The sequence below is a fragment of the Dendropsophus ebraccatus genome, chromosome 3, assembly GCF_027789765.1.
Source record: "Dendropsophus ebraccatus isolate aDenEbr1 chromosome 3, aDenEbr1.pat, whole genome shotgun sequence".
In the NCBI taxonomy this organism is placed as follows: Eukaryota; Metazoa; Chordata; class Amphibia; order Anura; family Hylidae; genus Dendropsophus; species Dendropsophus ebraccatus.
Genome location: NC_091456.1, coordinates 27,491,371 through 27,507,122, shown reverse-complemented (window position 1 = coordinate 27,507,122; position 15,752 = coordinate 27,491,371). Strand labels below are relative to the sequence as shown.

At 42.4% G+C, this 15,752-nt stretch overlaps 1 protein-coding gene across 2 annotated transcripts in view; it reads right to left on the bottom strand.

Moving 5' to 3' along the window:
• The window catches only part of PRODH (proline dehydrogenase 1), a 112,677-nt gene that overhangs the window by 58,492 nt on the left and 38,433 nt on the right, over positions 1–15,752 (bottom strand). For both annotated transcript variants that reach the window (XM_069961279.1, XM_069961280.1), the window contains 2 exons: positions 8,703–8,852; positions 1,326–1,390 (listed from right to left, as the gene is read on the bottom strand). In XM_069961279.1, coding sequence (XP_069817380.1) covers positions 1,326–1,390; positions 8,703–8,852 — 215 coding nt within the window. The remainder of the gene's footprint in view (positions 1–1,325; positions 1,391–8,702; positions 8,853–15,752) is intronic.

Sequence of the window (15,752 nt, the reverse complement as noted above, 5' to 3'; positions counted from 1 at the left end):
AGATCATTAATACGATCATTATTGCGATCATCATTAATACGATCGTTATTGCGATCATTACTATTACTATGATCGTTTATTCCTTCTGATCCCAGAAAAACAATAAACAATGTGCAATTACACTGAACGGTTAGTGAACAAATGCGGAACTTGAGGGAACGAATGTGAAATTACAGCGAACGATTAACGATAATTTTAGGTTCAGATCTAAATCAACGATCAATGACATCCGAATGATTTTTCAATCGTCACCTGCAATTACACAGAACGATTATCGTTTAAGTTCAAATGATATAACGATTTTTCGCACAATAATCGTCCCCTGTAATACGACCCATATTCCCCCTCTCCTCTTCCATCTTCCAGTCATGGACAATAACCTGAAGCATTTCCTTACTGACTATATTGCTATTCCTTAGAATGGATCACATATATTAGTATATACAATTTATGTAATGATACCAAGATTGTGCAGCAAACAATGAAATGATCGATTTCCACCGCTGCCCATTAAAGTTATACTATGTCGCTATCGGAAATCTGTTCTATTCATGGTAATATATTGGATGTAACATAGCATTTCACATACATATGGACAAAACTATCTGATCACTTGTCTCTATACAATTGTTACTATTCTCTGTCGGAGAGTCTGCGGAGGGATATAGAGAACGCCCGTATACCCGGCCTCCTGGAGATGGAGCGGTAACAGACCTCGCAATTAACTCTTGTGGTTTTCCTTTGTGTCTGTTAAATTAGCGAGGTCTAAAGTGGCATTGACTTATGTAGCAAAGACATTAGCCGCCATTGCTAGTCACTTAAATTACAAATTCAATAGGATGGTCAATAAAGCAGAATGTTACAAGTTTTCTTCTCCCTCTTTGTCTTTTGTACGGCGTACAGCTCGCGGCGAATAGAAACATTACACTAAATCTCCTTTATCTTCAATACGATTATAAAATAATCCTTATTTATGTAATTAACTGACCAGAGTAAAGCCTAATAGGATTTCATCATCATTTATTATCTCACCCTATGGATGCGGGAATGTCCGCATGGCGGCTTACAGAAGATGGAGTAGAACCGAATTGGTCATTGGATTTCCTTTCTGGGTGATAATTTACTGCCGCGAGCTAGCGGGACGCACAATATAGCTGGTGGTTGTATGGAAATAGAGGAAGAGCCTCGGCCAGAAAGCACTTCTATCTGAGAGCAAGAAGGCTGGGATTACTAGGTTTACGGGGTCTCCACCAGACAATGGACACAGAGAATTGTAAAATATTTGCTACAGGGGGTTTTCTAAACCAGGTAAGATATTTGATTACCAGAAATTGTGGTCTTCCTAATGCAGTCAGCTTTATTGCAGAGAATCCATCTTCTGAACTTCCACCTATGATAAAGACCAAAATAAGTAAGAAAAAAAAATATATATATATAATTATTGCACATGACTCAGGAAAGGGCTACACTGCAAGTTATGGCCATGTGAACGATGACGCTTGTTGACGGGTTGCAAAACAACAGTCAGCTGTATGTTGAAAAAATGTGAAAATTCTTCAATAAAAAATGTTAAATTAATAAATAAATAAATAAATAAATAAAATAATACAAACCAGATAGTAAATGTGTTGGCACAGTTGTGATTTAAGCAATATAATATATCAATATAGCAATCTAATGGTAAAAGTTGCTGTGTGGCTTTAGCTTAAAGTGTACCTTATACACCTTATATACCATTATAACTTTCAAAACCTAAATCATTAGTAGATGTGATATAAAGCAAGTTTGCAATTTACATTCATTATTTGTTGTTTAGTTATCATGGAAAACACGGCACTTCCTGTGTTCTGATGCTTTTCTGGTGCTCCCGTGTTTCATAGGTCATCTGCACCCATTACAGGGAAGACAGTCATCTAATTAATGGATGCATTGCGCTGTGACTCTCAGGCCGAGACATCCTGGGGGGGGGGGGGGGCTTATTAACTTAAAAAGTTCTTTTTTTCAGCATAAAACGGGCAGACGTGAATTTATTCGCAAAAGCCTGTTTTGCGAATAAAATTTTCGCATCAGCCCAGTTTAGGCCTCTTGCGCCTGGGTGGCAGAACGGGGGCGCGGACTCTAGGTCCGCTGAATTTATGATTTTTCACTCTGAAAAATAGGGAAACCTATGCTAGATCAATTGGTGCCAGAAAGTTTAGAAATTTTGTAATTTAGTTCCATTTAAAAGTGTAAAATCTTCCAGTACTTATCAGCTGCTGTATGTCCTCCAAGAAGTGGTATTGTTTCCAGTCTGGAGAGCTGGAGACGTTTACTATGGGGATTTGCCACTGCTCTGGGCAGTTCCTGACATTGACAAAAGTGGCAGCAGAGAGCTAGAGTGTCACTTCCTGCAGGACATCCAGTATTTATCAGCTGCTGTATTATCCTGCAGGAAGTGATGTATATGAGTTCTCTCCAGTCTGTCACAGTGCTCTCTACTGCCACCTCCATATCAGGAAGTGTCCATGTCAGGAAATGTCCAGAGCAGTAGCAAATCCCCATGGAAAAAAAACACTCCTTCTCTCCAGACTGGAAAGAATACACCACTTCCTGCAGGACATACAGCAGCTGATAAGTACTGGAAGACTTAAGTTTTTTAATGGAACTAAATTACAAAGCTTCTGAACTTTCTGGTACCAATTGATTTGAAAGGCTCTTTTGTGAACTACCCCTTTAAGAGCAATCATGGCACCTCCATGGTACAAAGAGTCAAACAAATGTTACGTTATTGGCAATAATATGTCGTCAATTAGCTACCCCCCCCCAAAAAAAACAAAAAACAAAAACAAAACAAAACAAAGAAACAAGACAAAAACAAGCAAAACAAACACAAACATAAATACAAACCAAACAACAACAAAACCTTAAAGTGACACTGTCACCCCCTTTCTGCATTCTGACATCTCTACACAGGTAAAAAGTGTAAATTTAGCGTTTTTCATACCTTATTTCATATCATACATCATGGTGTCTGTTCAAGTAAAAAGTGTCCTTTTATCAACTGCAGATTGTATTAAGTGGGCGTGACCTCGCGGCATTAGCGCCACTTAGCCTCGCCCCCTTGATGCCCATTGCTTGGCCGCCGTAAAGGGAATGGGGTCTAGACCTTTCAGCCAGCCTGTTCCAATGGCTGGCAAGAGGGGCGGGGCCAACTGTGGCGTTGTGGGTGGGGTTAAGTGGCGCTAATGCTGTGAGGCCCCGCCCACTTAACACAATCTGCAGTTGATAAAAGATGACTTTTTACTTGAACAAGCACCATGACGTATGATATAAAATAAGGCATGAAAACCGCTAAATTTACCCTTTACACCTGTGTAGAGATGTCAGAATGCAAAAAGGAGGTGACAGTGTCACTTTAAGGATGTTATTACACTGGCCGATGAAGGCCGGATAATAACTGTAAATGAGCGCCGATCTGCTATATCGGCGCTTGTTTTCTGGGCCTATTACACGGCCCGATTATCATTTAACAAGGGCTGCAGGGACATCGTTATAGATGTCCTTGCAGCCCTTGCTTAACTTTATACATTACTTGTCCAGGCTGCAGGGCTCCTCTTGCAGTCTTCTTTTCCCCGGGTCCCGCACGCTCCAGCTTCACAGCGGCCTGTCTCAGCTGACAGGCCGCTCAGCCAATCACTGGCCGCGGCGGACCCAGACAGTTATTGGCTGAGCGGCCTGTCAGCAGAGACCGGCTGCTCTGCAGTTGGAGCGAGCGGGACCCATGGAGAAGAAGATCGCAAGAGGAGCTTTGCAGCCTGGATAGGTAATGTAAATAGTCAGCCGCTGGTTGCGCCCCGCTATTACACGTAGTGATGCACAGTCGGCTCCCGACAATTATAGGTTTAAACCTATATCAACGATCAGCCGATGATCGTTGTCATCGGCTGATCGTTGTGTTTATTACACGGAGAGATAATCGGCCAAATCGGGCCGATTCGGCCGATTATCGTTCCGTGTAATAGTGCCCTAAAGCATCAAAAACAGCCAGAACGTCTAGTTATGGAAATTGATAAATTTATATAGTCACATCCAGTGGCGTAGCTACCACGGTCGCAGCGGTCGCCGCCGCGACCGGGCCGCTACCAAGGGGGGGCCCGCGAGGCCCCCCCTTGCCACTGTACTGCTCCCATCCCACTCCCTCTTGTGACCGCAAGCAGTGTTTTGCCTGCAATCACAAGAGGAGGCTGGGACGGCCCCCGCTGACTTGCGGGGCTGGGAGCATCTTGAGGGTAAAAAAAACAGGTCCCGCGAAGCTCCGCCCCCTCAGCTGGAAGCCCCGCACCCAGCCGCGGTAAGCCCGCCAGCGCGCGTGACAAGAAGACTAGAGGAACCATTCAGGTGAGTAAAGATTTTTTAGTTTTTAAAGGGCATGATGGGGGTGTAGTGGTATGATGATGGAACAAGAGGATGATGGGGGGTGTAGTGGTATGATGATGGAACAAGAGGATGATGAGGGGTGTAGTGGTATGGTGATGATGAAGGAACAAGAGGATGATGGGGGTGTAGTGGTATGATGATGGAACAAGAGGATGATGAGGGGTGTAGTGGTATGATGATGAAGGAACAAGAGGATAATGGGGATGTAGTGGTATGATGATGATGAAGGAACAAGAGGATAATGGGGATGTAGTGGTATGATGATGATGGAACAAGAGGATGATGGGGGGTGTAATGGTATGATGATGATGATGATGAAGGAACAAGAGGATGATGGGGGTGTAGTGGTATGATGATGAAGGAACAAGAGGATGATGGGGGGTGTAGTGGTATGATGATGGAACAAGAGGATGATGGGGATGTAGTGGTATGATGATGATGATGATGATGATGATGATGGAACAAGAGGATGATGGGGGTGTAGTGGTATGATGATGATGGAACAAGAGGATGATGGGGGTGTAGTGGTATGATGATGGAACAAGAGGATGATGGGGGTTGTAGTGGTATGATGATGGAACAAGAGGATGATGGGGATGTAGTGGTATGATGATGGAACAAGAGGATGATGGGGATGTAGTGGTATGATGATGATGATGATGGAACAAGAGGATGATGGGGGTGTAGTGGTATGATGATGATGGAACAAGAGGATGATGGGGGTGTAGTGGTATGATGATGATGGAACAAGAGGATGATGGGGGTGTAGTGGTATGATGATGATGGAACAAGAGGATGATGGGGGTGTAGTGGTATGATGATGGAACAAGAGGATGATGGGGGTGTAGTGGTATGATGATGGAACAAGAGGATGATGGGGGTGTAGTGGTATGATGATGGAACAAGAGGATGATGGGGGTGTAGTGGTATGATGATTAAGGAACAAAAGGATGATGAGGGGTGTAGTGGTATGATGATGAAAGGGCAGGAGGATGAAGGGGGTGGTAGTATTATGATGGAGGTGTTTGTAGTATGATTATGAAAGGGAAGGAGGATGAAGGGGTAGTAGTATGATGATGGAGGGGCAGGAGGATAAAAGGGGTAGTAGTATGGTGAAGTTGCAGGAGGAGGGGACAACATGGGGGGCATCTGTAAGGGGAATAACATGGGGGGCCATCTATATGGGGGAAACATTGGGGGCCATCTATAAGGTGGACTACATGGGGGGTGTATACAATAGGGCATGCACAGAGGGGGGCATGTACTGTAAGGAGGTCACATAGAGTCAGGGCTACCTACTAAATGAGGGTGTAAAGGGGACAGTACAGATGTGCAGTTTTAAGAGAGATGAGGATGGTGTCAGTGTGAGGAGCCTAATATGTCTGTCTGGCAGATTCTGTGGATTCGTGGCCCAGAGAGGTTCTCATAATGACCCAGGGCAAAAGAAGAAGATGAAAAGGGAAGAACTCCAATCAGAGAAGACGTCCCCTGTGAGTCACTTGATATAACTGCACTGTAATGTATATGGTGTATAGATCCTGTGTACAGTGCGTCCACCTCTATATGACTGTATGAAGTGATATTGGTCTATGTACAGAGTATTATATTCAGTAGCAGCGGTGGTGTTAGTCACTATGTGGTGGTATTATTTGTTACTTGTTATCTGGTACTGTGTTTTATTGGATTTAGTATACTGGATTTAGTCAGTAACAATATGGTGGTGATGGTTGTGGTGTGGCGGTAATATTTCCCCTTGTGTACTGGTAATACTGGCAATATTGGTCTCAGTAAACAGGATTTGTTTAGTAACAGTATGGCGGTGATAATATTTCCTGTATACTGGTATTATTGGTAATATCAGTCCTGAGATAGATATATATACCAATAGCATCGAGAAAGGGGGGGCCCAAGTTGCACCAGGGCCCAAGAGACATTAGCTACGCCCCTGGTCACATCTCTCCATAAAGCCACAAACTGGCTTCAAGCCTTTTTCATATCAGGACTACCTGAGTTTTAAGCCTTCACCGATACACCAGGGGGAAAAAAACAAAGAAAAAACACAAAACACAATGTAAGCATTAATTGCTTAGAGAATAAATAGCAACATAATGTATCCAAACTCCTTGCAGAGATGTTATTTAGCTACGCGCTGTGCACTCTCATTTCAGCTGGAAGACGCATCGCAGAACAAATAAATACCAGCTGGAATTCAAGATCAAGCAAGCCTGTCCATTCAGCCACACAGTGCACCATATTACAAAAGGAACATTACATTTAAATAAATTACAGCCGCTCTCATTGTAAAGTGACAAGGAAGCGTTTCAAAGATGCCCCCCCTTTGGAACATGTGAGCGTCTTCAAATACAATTGATTATATTCCAGGTCACCGGGAGATCTAAAATAAGCAAACTTTATATACCTTTTCCTTGTAAAATAGATGTGAAAATCACATAATTGTGAACACGTAAGTTTACAGATGCTGCCTCCAAATTCATAAATAGCATTATTCTCTCGGAGAGGAAAAAAGGAAAAGTAGAAATAAGCCAGAAATCAGAGGCGGCGTCTTGTAGTGTCTGTTTGATGTATCGGAAAAGAGGTCTAACTACTGTACCAATATATCAGAGCGGAACATTGGACCTAAGGTAAAAAGAACGAAACTAAATAGCATTCACTTTGAGAGTTTTGGTACTTGGATTCCCAAGTTCCCATATCTTCTAGTTAAGGAAGATATTTTTATAAGGTTGGGCGCCCTGGTTTCAAGCCATCCATAAGTTTTCAGCCCTAGGGCCATGTTCACAGTAATCACGGCCGTTGTTGCAACGGCCGTGATTAGTATGGAACTTACGTTGTGCTGCACATAGTATACACTTTAGCCGGGATCCCTAGCGGCGCTGCGGGAAACTAACATGTCACTTCACACAACGTCAGTTCACACAATGGAGAGTGCGGCTCCGGCCACACGCTCCATTGTATGCAGTGGGGAGTTTTGATGCGGATGCGCACAGATGCGCCCACATTAAAAATCAGCGGCGCTAATGATCATCCGGCCGGTACTGCAGTACTGGCCGGAATGATCTTTTCTGAGACTGGCTGTTGCATGACTCGGCCACGTTCCGTGACCCGGCCGGTCTCTTACAGCGTCTGAACATAGCCTAAAACTGCATGGGGATAAAAACGTTATGATTCACCCAACAATCTTGGAGAGTCTAAATTTTCACTTCTTCCAATCAACATACAAAATAATTAGAGTTGAGCAAACTCCAAGCTCACTCTGGTTCATCAGAATCCGAGCGTGTGGCATTTAAATAGCGTTGGCTGCTGAAGGTGGATGCAGTCATATCGGTCGCTGGCCCAACCTGTAATGTCCCTGGTAGCCATCCAGGACCTTTGTCGTGACCATGGTGTAATACCGCGGTGTCCACCACATTAGGTCCATTGTTGAGCAGCACTTGCACATATACTTACCAGGAAAGGGGCAGAGTTAGAGTATCCAGGCCTTTCTTTCCCTACCAAAGCCAGATTGCTACAGATGGTCCCAGTGCAGCTGTCCAACTAGCTACCCAAGTAATTTTAGGGGGTGTCAATGTGCCCCTCATAAAATTATACATTCGTTCCCCAATAAAAATATACAAGTCCGAATATAGGGGGAGATTTATCAAACATGGTGTACAGTGAAACTGTCTCAGTTGCCCCTAGCAACCAATCAGATTCCACTTCTCATTCCTCACAGACTCTTTGGAAAATGAAAGGTGGAATCTGATTGGTTGCTAGGGGCAACTGAGACTGTCACTTTACACTATGTTTAATAAATCTCCCCCATAGTGTTTAGAATTTTTGAATGTTTCTATAGGCAACATGCAAAACTCCCTATACCACTATATTCATTTATTTATATATAAATAATTATAATAATAAAAACAATGTTATTCTGTACAATATAAGGTTAGTGTGTGTGTGTGTGTGTGTGTGTGTGTGTGTATTCAAAAAATTGCCATGGGGGCCAGCTACTTCTAGTTAAGCCCCTGCACAAAACATAGTCAACAACAGTTTTGTTTTTGTTTTTTTTTTTCTATGCGGAAGATCTTTTTGTATTTAAACTTGTATCCCCTGGGTACAAACACAGGACCAGCTAGAGAGAACTGGGGGAACTGGGGGTAAAGAAAACTAAGACCTATGGAAAAATCTAGTACAAGCGTAAATCTGCTGAAAACGACAATGAAACTATACTTAATTGGTCTAAAGGAATTGAATTAACTAAAGAAACAAAAACAAACTTGTATCCCCACCTGAAGCTTCAATACATTTCAGAAAGGTCTCCATGTGATGGTCACACTTTGCTTCATCGGCATAAAAATATGTTCGGGCACTGATGACACCGCCACGTCTGTCACCAAAACCAGGCTGTACTTGGTACTTTTTCTCTCGTTGCACTGTACCTGGAAAGAGAAAAACATTGTACATTGACTGACATGTATACATTATTAGTAGAAACTGGAGTATTTCTGCTAGCATTAGCCATTGTCTAGGACAACAAAACAAGCTACTGTAGGTTTAGTATTGCAGCTCAGCTTTTTGACATCACTTAAAAGAATAAATATAGCCTAGTTTTTTGTTTTTAGTCAAAAACGCAAACTTTTTTTCCCCCTCACTGTTCCTATTTTCTGACCCTAATGATTTGTTTTATATATTTTTTGTACATTATTATAGGGGACGCATCCCATTCACATAAGCGAGAAACATTCACACTTAAACAATTAATCTGCCTTACTTGGCCGATTACAGACCATTCAGGACGAAAATTGGTTAGTATAATAGCGCATGTTGAAAGGCAAAGATCAGCCGGAATCGTGCATGCCAGCATAAACATGCTGAAAAATCAGCAGACTGCTGATGACTTTCGTGGGCAGCCCAAACGATCTAAGTATCGTTTGACCATCCCCATCCGCTCCTCCCTGCTTGCTGTCTGTATGAGAAGCAGAACAGGCAGTGAGGGGGAACGAGGGTGAAGCAAGTGCTGAGCTGACAAGTTGGTGCTTGCTTCCCTGGAAAAATCATGTGTTTAATAAAGCCTTTAATCTTACAGTAGTGGTGAGAATAAAAAGTGCAAGAGTATAGGATTTCTCAAAACTATAGATAGTAAAATGGAAAATTACAAAACAAATTTACAAAAAAAAATAAAAATAAATCTAACATAAACCTTGATTTAAATGACATATCATCTTTTGACGACACACACAAAGCCCATGTTAATCAAGTCTGATGGTGGGAGACCACTATATCATCTGGGCTGCAGTGGCGAGCTATTTATTTATTTTATTTGGGACAACCCAATGGTATTCATGAAAATCAGTTCTGCAGTTCTACCAGTTGTGTCCGAGATATGTGAAGATCCTTATGAACAAAACACTTTTTTTTATTACTCACTTTATGCACCAAAGTAAGCTGAACAGCTTACTTTGTAGTTGTACATAGGTGAGGAATAACTACATTGCTCTTACATTCAGTATTATTTTGTGCAGTCCTTGAGTAAATCTACAAAGTTTGAGAAGACCTAGTGTCAGGAATCGAGCCGGGCGCCTGGTTCCATTCTCTGCCAAGGCGCGCGGCTCAGCTGGAAGAAATGCTGACGGCATCCTTCACAATGGACAGGACCATTTGCTAGGGGCTGTAGTTCACTGTAAATCCCAGCCCTGGTCTTATCCCATTGCCTGTGATAGCGCCTTGTGCCTTGACCTAGCATTCTCCTGACTGTTTGTTATTGTGACTTTGACCTTTGGATTTCGTACCCTGACTTTGCTTCTTGGATTCTGATTTTGTACCTTCGCTGCCCGTGTGTTACTGACCCCGTACTCTCACCATTCTCTATTGTGTTTGTTTGTCCTGTCTTGTTTTGTATTGCACTTATTTCAGTGTAAGGTTTGTCGACCAGTTGTCCGCAGTAATCTTTAGTACTGTTTGCGGCAAGTAGGTAGGGTCAGCTGGGGCGGGTGCTAGTCTAAGGCTGCACTCGTCTGTTGTCTTCCCAGTTCCCTACCTGACACCTAGGGACATAAAAGGGGCATACAATATACCCATAAAAAAAATCATAATCGGCAAGTTTATTAGTTTTGGCTGCATTACAGATCGCCAAAAGGACAGACATCATTTCATTTATTATTGTGTCCACAAATGTGATTAAGAGCCATACATTTATTCCTGTCCTTTCAAAAAGAAAAAAAAATACAGATTCCCTTGGTGCCCGGCTAAGACAGGTCAGAAATAAGTGATTTATTAAGGCCGGACGTTATGGCTTCCCATGGCATTGTAGTCAGAAAAGCTAACTCTGTGCAGCAATCCCTCTATCAATCCTTGCAGGCTGGCCGGTGCCATCATTTACTGACACTGTCACCATGTACAGGTGGGTAAAGGTCAGCTTTCTATTCCTTAATGAATCTATTTAACCAGTCAATTAATTTAGAGAAGGATACATCATTATAGAGTATATTGCTTACAGGATGTATTCATTAAAATACAGGCAGTGGTGTAAACAGATTCTAAAACTCCTAAGGGGTTAAGACGGGATTTGGGTCTTTACAATATATTCTATTCTGAAATACGTAGTCTGATCGATAAGTATCTAATATTCCTTCTGTAAGAAGAAGTATAGAACAGAGAGTACAACAAATGTACTCAAAGCCAGTAAAGTTGGATACGTCTGTATTCCAGCATACAGTACATTTATTCTGCACAAGCACATATTGTATAGAAGATAAAATACAAAGCACATTATAACTTCTAGGGGTTATATTCTGCAAAGGGATAAAAAAAAAAAAAAAAAAAATTGTTAATGATATCCCTGATACTTGATTTATTAGGCCCCACGCCCAAAATCATATGCACAAAACCTGCGCAACAACACACAAGCCCCTACCAGCGTCCGTGTGCTAATGTACAGTTCTTTCATATGGACTAGGGATGAGCAAATTTACAGTTCTAGCGAAGAGAATCACTAGGCTTGGCCATTGGCTTTTCTGCCAGATGCCTTTGAACTCCGTGCCGCTTCTGGTGCCTGGAAAAGCTGGATCCAGTCCTGGGAAACTTTATTGATTTCCATTGAAGTCTATGGAAACAATGGCCGTTAATTTACCCAATGCATAAAATGGCCGTTCATTGGCGGATGTTATTTTAAGTTGTTCACACACATCTTTTTTCCAGATGTCCATTGATTATCATTAGAAGGAGCGGGTTATCTTGGTGAGATGGGGGCGGACAGTGCTCCTAATGGTGCTCCAGGCCATGGATTCAGCTACTAACTGCACAGGAATGGCACCAAGGAGGAAGGTAAGAGACATACCCTTCCCCTCGGTGCCCCGTGAGCATTAGGGAGCTATCAGCAGGTTAGATTCGTCTAACCTGCTGATAGTTCCCCTTTAAACAACGGCCATTATTTTGAGTATCAAATAACGGTTGTTGAAAGTCGTTGTATAAAGATCTTAGTGGGAAAGGGACTGAGCTACATGTGGGGTTCCAATAGGTGATGTCCTGTAGTTCATTGCTGCTCAATTCCAGTCCTCATGGCCTACCAACAGGTCATGTTTTAATGATATCCCATAGAAAGTACACCTGTGATAATACCTGAGAATAATTATATCACCTGTGAAATAATTTTGTGAAATCTTTACAACATGTCATCTACTAGCGCGTGCCGGGAATTTTTTTCTTCTTGGTTTACAGGAATTCAGCCACACTGTAGATATAGATCTCCGGCTGGTTAGAGTGGTGATCACCTGACCCAGGTGCAATAATGAGAGGGCTCAGTATGTATAGATGCAACAGAGCTGGGATGAAACAGACCATACCGCAGAAATATTGCTGGTAAGATAGCATTACAGTATGTATCTAAAATAACATTTTGCCGGAGTGCTTCTTTAACGAGAACGGAGGTAGAATATAGCAGAGCTACATTTTTCTTACTTATGCCCAACTATTCCACATTATATTTACCATCACAACGGAGATAAACTAGCCTGTAATTTACGGCTTTATATGATTCGCAACATTTTATGAACATTTTGGCTTACTGCAAAAGGAAAAATAAAGTGGTTTTATCTCTTTTTTTTCCCATGGGATAAGTACAGCACAGAGTAGTAGAGACTAATCAAACACACAAATTATATATATACACAGTATATATAAAAGCCTTTATAGCCAGGACAGAGAGGGCAGAAGGACCATTAAAGTACTGTCACCAATTTTAACAGTTGCCAACAAATCTTGTTCATGATGGTTTCAGAAGTGTTCAGCAAATATGGGACCTTGAAAATCATGGGGCGGCTGTATATCATGGATTGGTGTGAACACTTAACTATAAGCCGTGCGACCAACGTAGAGTGGTTTGGAGAACACCCAAATGAGCCATATAGTAGACAGATGGGCTAGAACTGTCATCTGAACTTTGCTTTACTAGAAAAGTCGTCCTTTGAGGAGAGATGAACACCGCCAAATATTACTTCTTTAAGGATTTACTCAATTCTGTTAATAATAGTCATAATCTGCTATATATCGCCGACGGGAGCTTCCCCCATTTCTCTTTACTATTAGTTATAGTCATCACTTTCTTTCAGCGAAATTGAAGTGTGCAAATAAAATTACATAGAAAAAAAACAACTCATCAAATGAACGTCTAAAGGCGGAAAACGGGACAAGGATATACGACACCATAGAGATTATAGGTGCAAGCATATTAGGTTGGCAAGAAAATCTGCATATTATATAAAAACACTATGCAGATGTGAACAGTCACCAAGGCCCGGATTTATCAAGGTGCCTGAAACCCTCAGCACCCAATCAGTGAAGCTTCAGGCAACTTGATAAGTCTGAGCTAATATGTTATCTTACCTGTCACTCGTTCCCTGCTGTCCGTACCAAAGGCAGCCTGAAAAACTGACAGGCGCCCTTACCACAGTGATATATGATTTACTCCGAATGGTCGTGCCTTGTCAGAACAATTGTAGATGTAACTGCAATTGGGAATGGGGCTATCAGTTATCAAGGTGGTCCCTGTCCCTGACAGAGAGAGTTTTCCTTATATGTAAACCCCTATGAATCAGAGCCAGGGACCACCCTGATAACTGTGACTGGGAATGAGGCTTTCAGTTAAGGCCCTATTACACTAAACGATTATCGGCCTTACTTGGCCAATTACAGACTGTTCAGGCTGATAGTCGTTTAGTGTAATAGCGCATGTTTAAAGGCAATGATCAGCCGACATGCACAATGTTTGCAGTCCTTTAATGGACCTTCAATGGGCAGCCAGCACAATCTAAGAGTCATTCGGGTGGCCTCTCCCCACTCACTGTGTGTTTGTGTAATAGCACAGGCAGCGAGCAGGGAATGAGGGGGAAACGGGACATTGAACTGATAGGTTGGAGCTCGCTTTCCCTGGAAAATCATGCCGTGTAATATGGCTTTTGCATCTACAACTGCTCTGTATATCATTGAGCATTATATATCAGTGTGATGAGAGCAAAAGCAAATTAAATTATATTACAAAGATTATTTGCACTAGACTACATTTAGTAAACTCCTCCTAGTAAAATATATTGCACACTTCTCGCAACTCTCAGCACTATAGCATAGGTAGCAGCATCAGCACACAAAATGCTTACTGCCAATTTCCTCAACTTCAGTAAAGGCCCTATTACACAGAACGATTATCGGCAAATGTGCATATACCGTCCTTCATATACCTTCCAAGTAAAGCAGGTTAGAAGAAGCATCGAAGAAACCCAATAAATGCAGCTTATGTACAGTAGGTCGCCCACTGCTGGCATTAAAGGTTTATATTGCAGCAGCACTTACGGTACGTGTGCACAATAAATACTCACAGAGCTGAAATCCAAGTCTGGATAGGACCCATGATGTTCCGATGTTGCCTGCATCCGATGGCACTGGCGGAGACTCTACACCAGTCCATGCCAAAATAACCTGATCTTGTCCATTTACACTAAGGCAACATGCTATAAAGTGAGCTTTCCAAAAGGCCTCTATTTTAGTTGACAAACGTGTGTGCACCAACTTATAAGTTTGTTATTGTAAGCCTGTGATATTGATGCGATGGTGGTAAATAATACATCTCAATTACTGGCAGAAAAAGGTTACAAATAGAGATGAGCGAAGCGAAATTAGCTGTAAATCACGCTGTCAATTCGTTTTGTTCAGTGAAGCAAACTCACTCGGATTTGTTAAGGAAATTCGCTGAAAAACATGGCGGCCGCACATGCTGTCTGGAGAATCACTGGGCGGGAGAAAGGGATTAACCATAATCCCTAGTGTCCGTCCAATCAGCTGCAGCCCCTCTGTGATGTCAGCACCTCCCCCTCTATATAAGGTGGTTCGGTAACAGAGGTGGCCAGTCGGCTGTGTGTGTAGGAGAGAGCAGGATGGCAGCAGGCAGTTAGAGCAGAGCAGGGAGAGACTAACAGAGTGATATAGGGACAGAGAGGATAGGATAGTAACTGGGTGCCTATAGGAATTCACTGGAACCAGGGAAGACACAGTCCATATTATTCACTCACTGGGCACTGTAAACTCCTATGGAGTTATACCAATTGACTGGGATCAGTGAATGGAGTGTGCGCCTTATATAATCAGTGGTTGAGCTTCATTCCTACTGTGTTCTAAAAATTTGTTTTCATATGTCTACATTAAAATAAAATAAAAAAATCAATTGAAATCAAAATGAAATTGTCACTTAAATTGGTGCCACTTAAAGAAGACCTGTCACCACAGCTGCCAGGGTAAAGCCCTTATACTTACCCCTTCCTCCAAGTCCCAATCCCGTTGCCGAGCAATCCCAGTTGGAAGCCGTGCGTTCGCTCATCAGAGAAGAGTCCGACGCCCACAGAGAATGACTGTCATTCTCTGTGGGCGTCAGACTCATCTCTGGTGAGTGTGAGCAAGGCCTCTGACAGAGATTTCTTGGCAACGGGACGGGGTCTGGGACCGGGACTTGGAGGAAGGGGTAAGTATGAGGGGCTCCATCGGGTGGCCGGGCGGGCTTCACCCTGGCAGCCGGGGTGACAGGTCTCCTTTAAACTATATTGAGATACAAAGGGTGCCACACAAGGAGAGGTGAAAGGGTACTTGAAGGTGGATTGAACGCATTAAATGGTTTATTAGAAAGTTTATATAGTTTATGCTGCTGTTCCACCAAGGTTCACTGCTGTCCATGACGGAAATTGGAGGATTGGCTGAATGACATTTTTTTTTTACAAATTGTGATTTTCCCATTTTTGACACTTTTACAAGAACATGTGTTAACAAATTCTCCCTTCTTTAATAGTCCCAGTATTGTA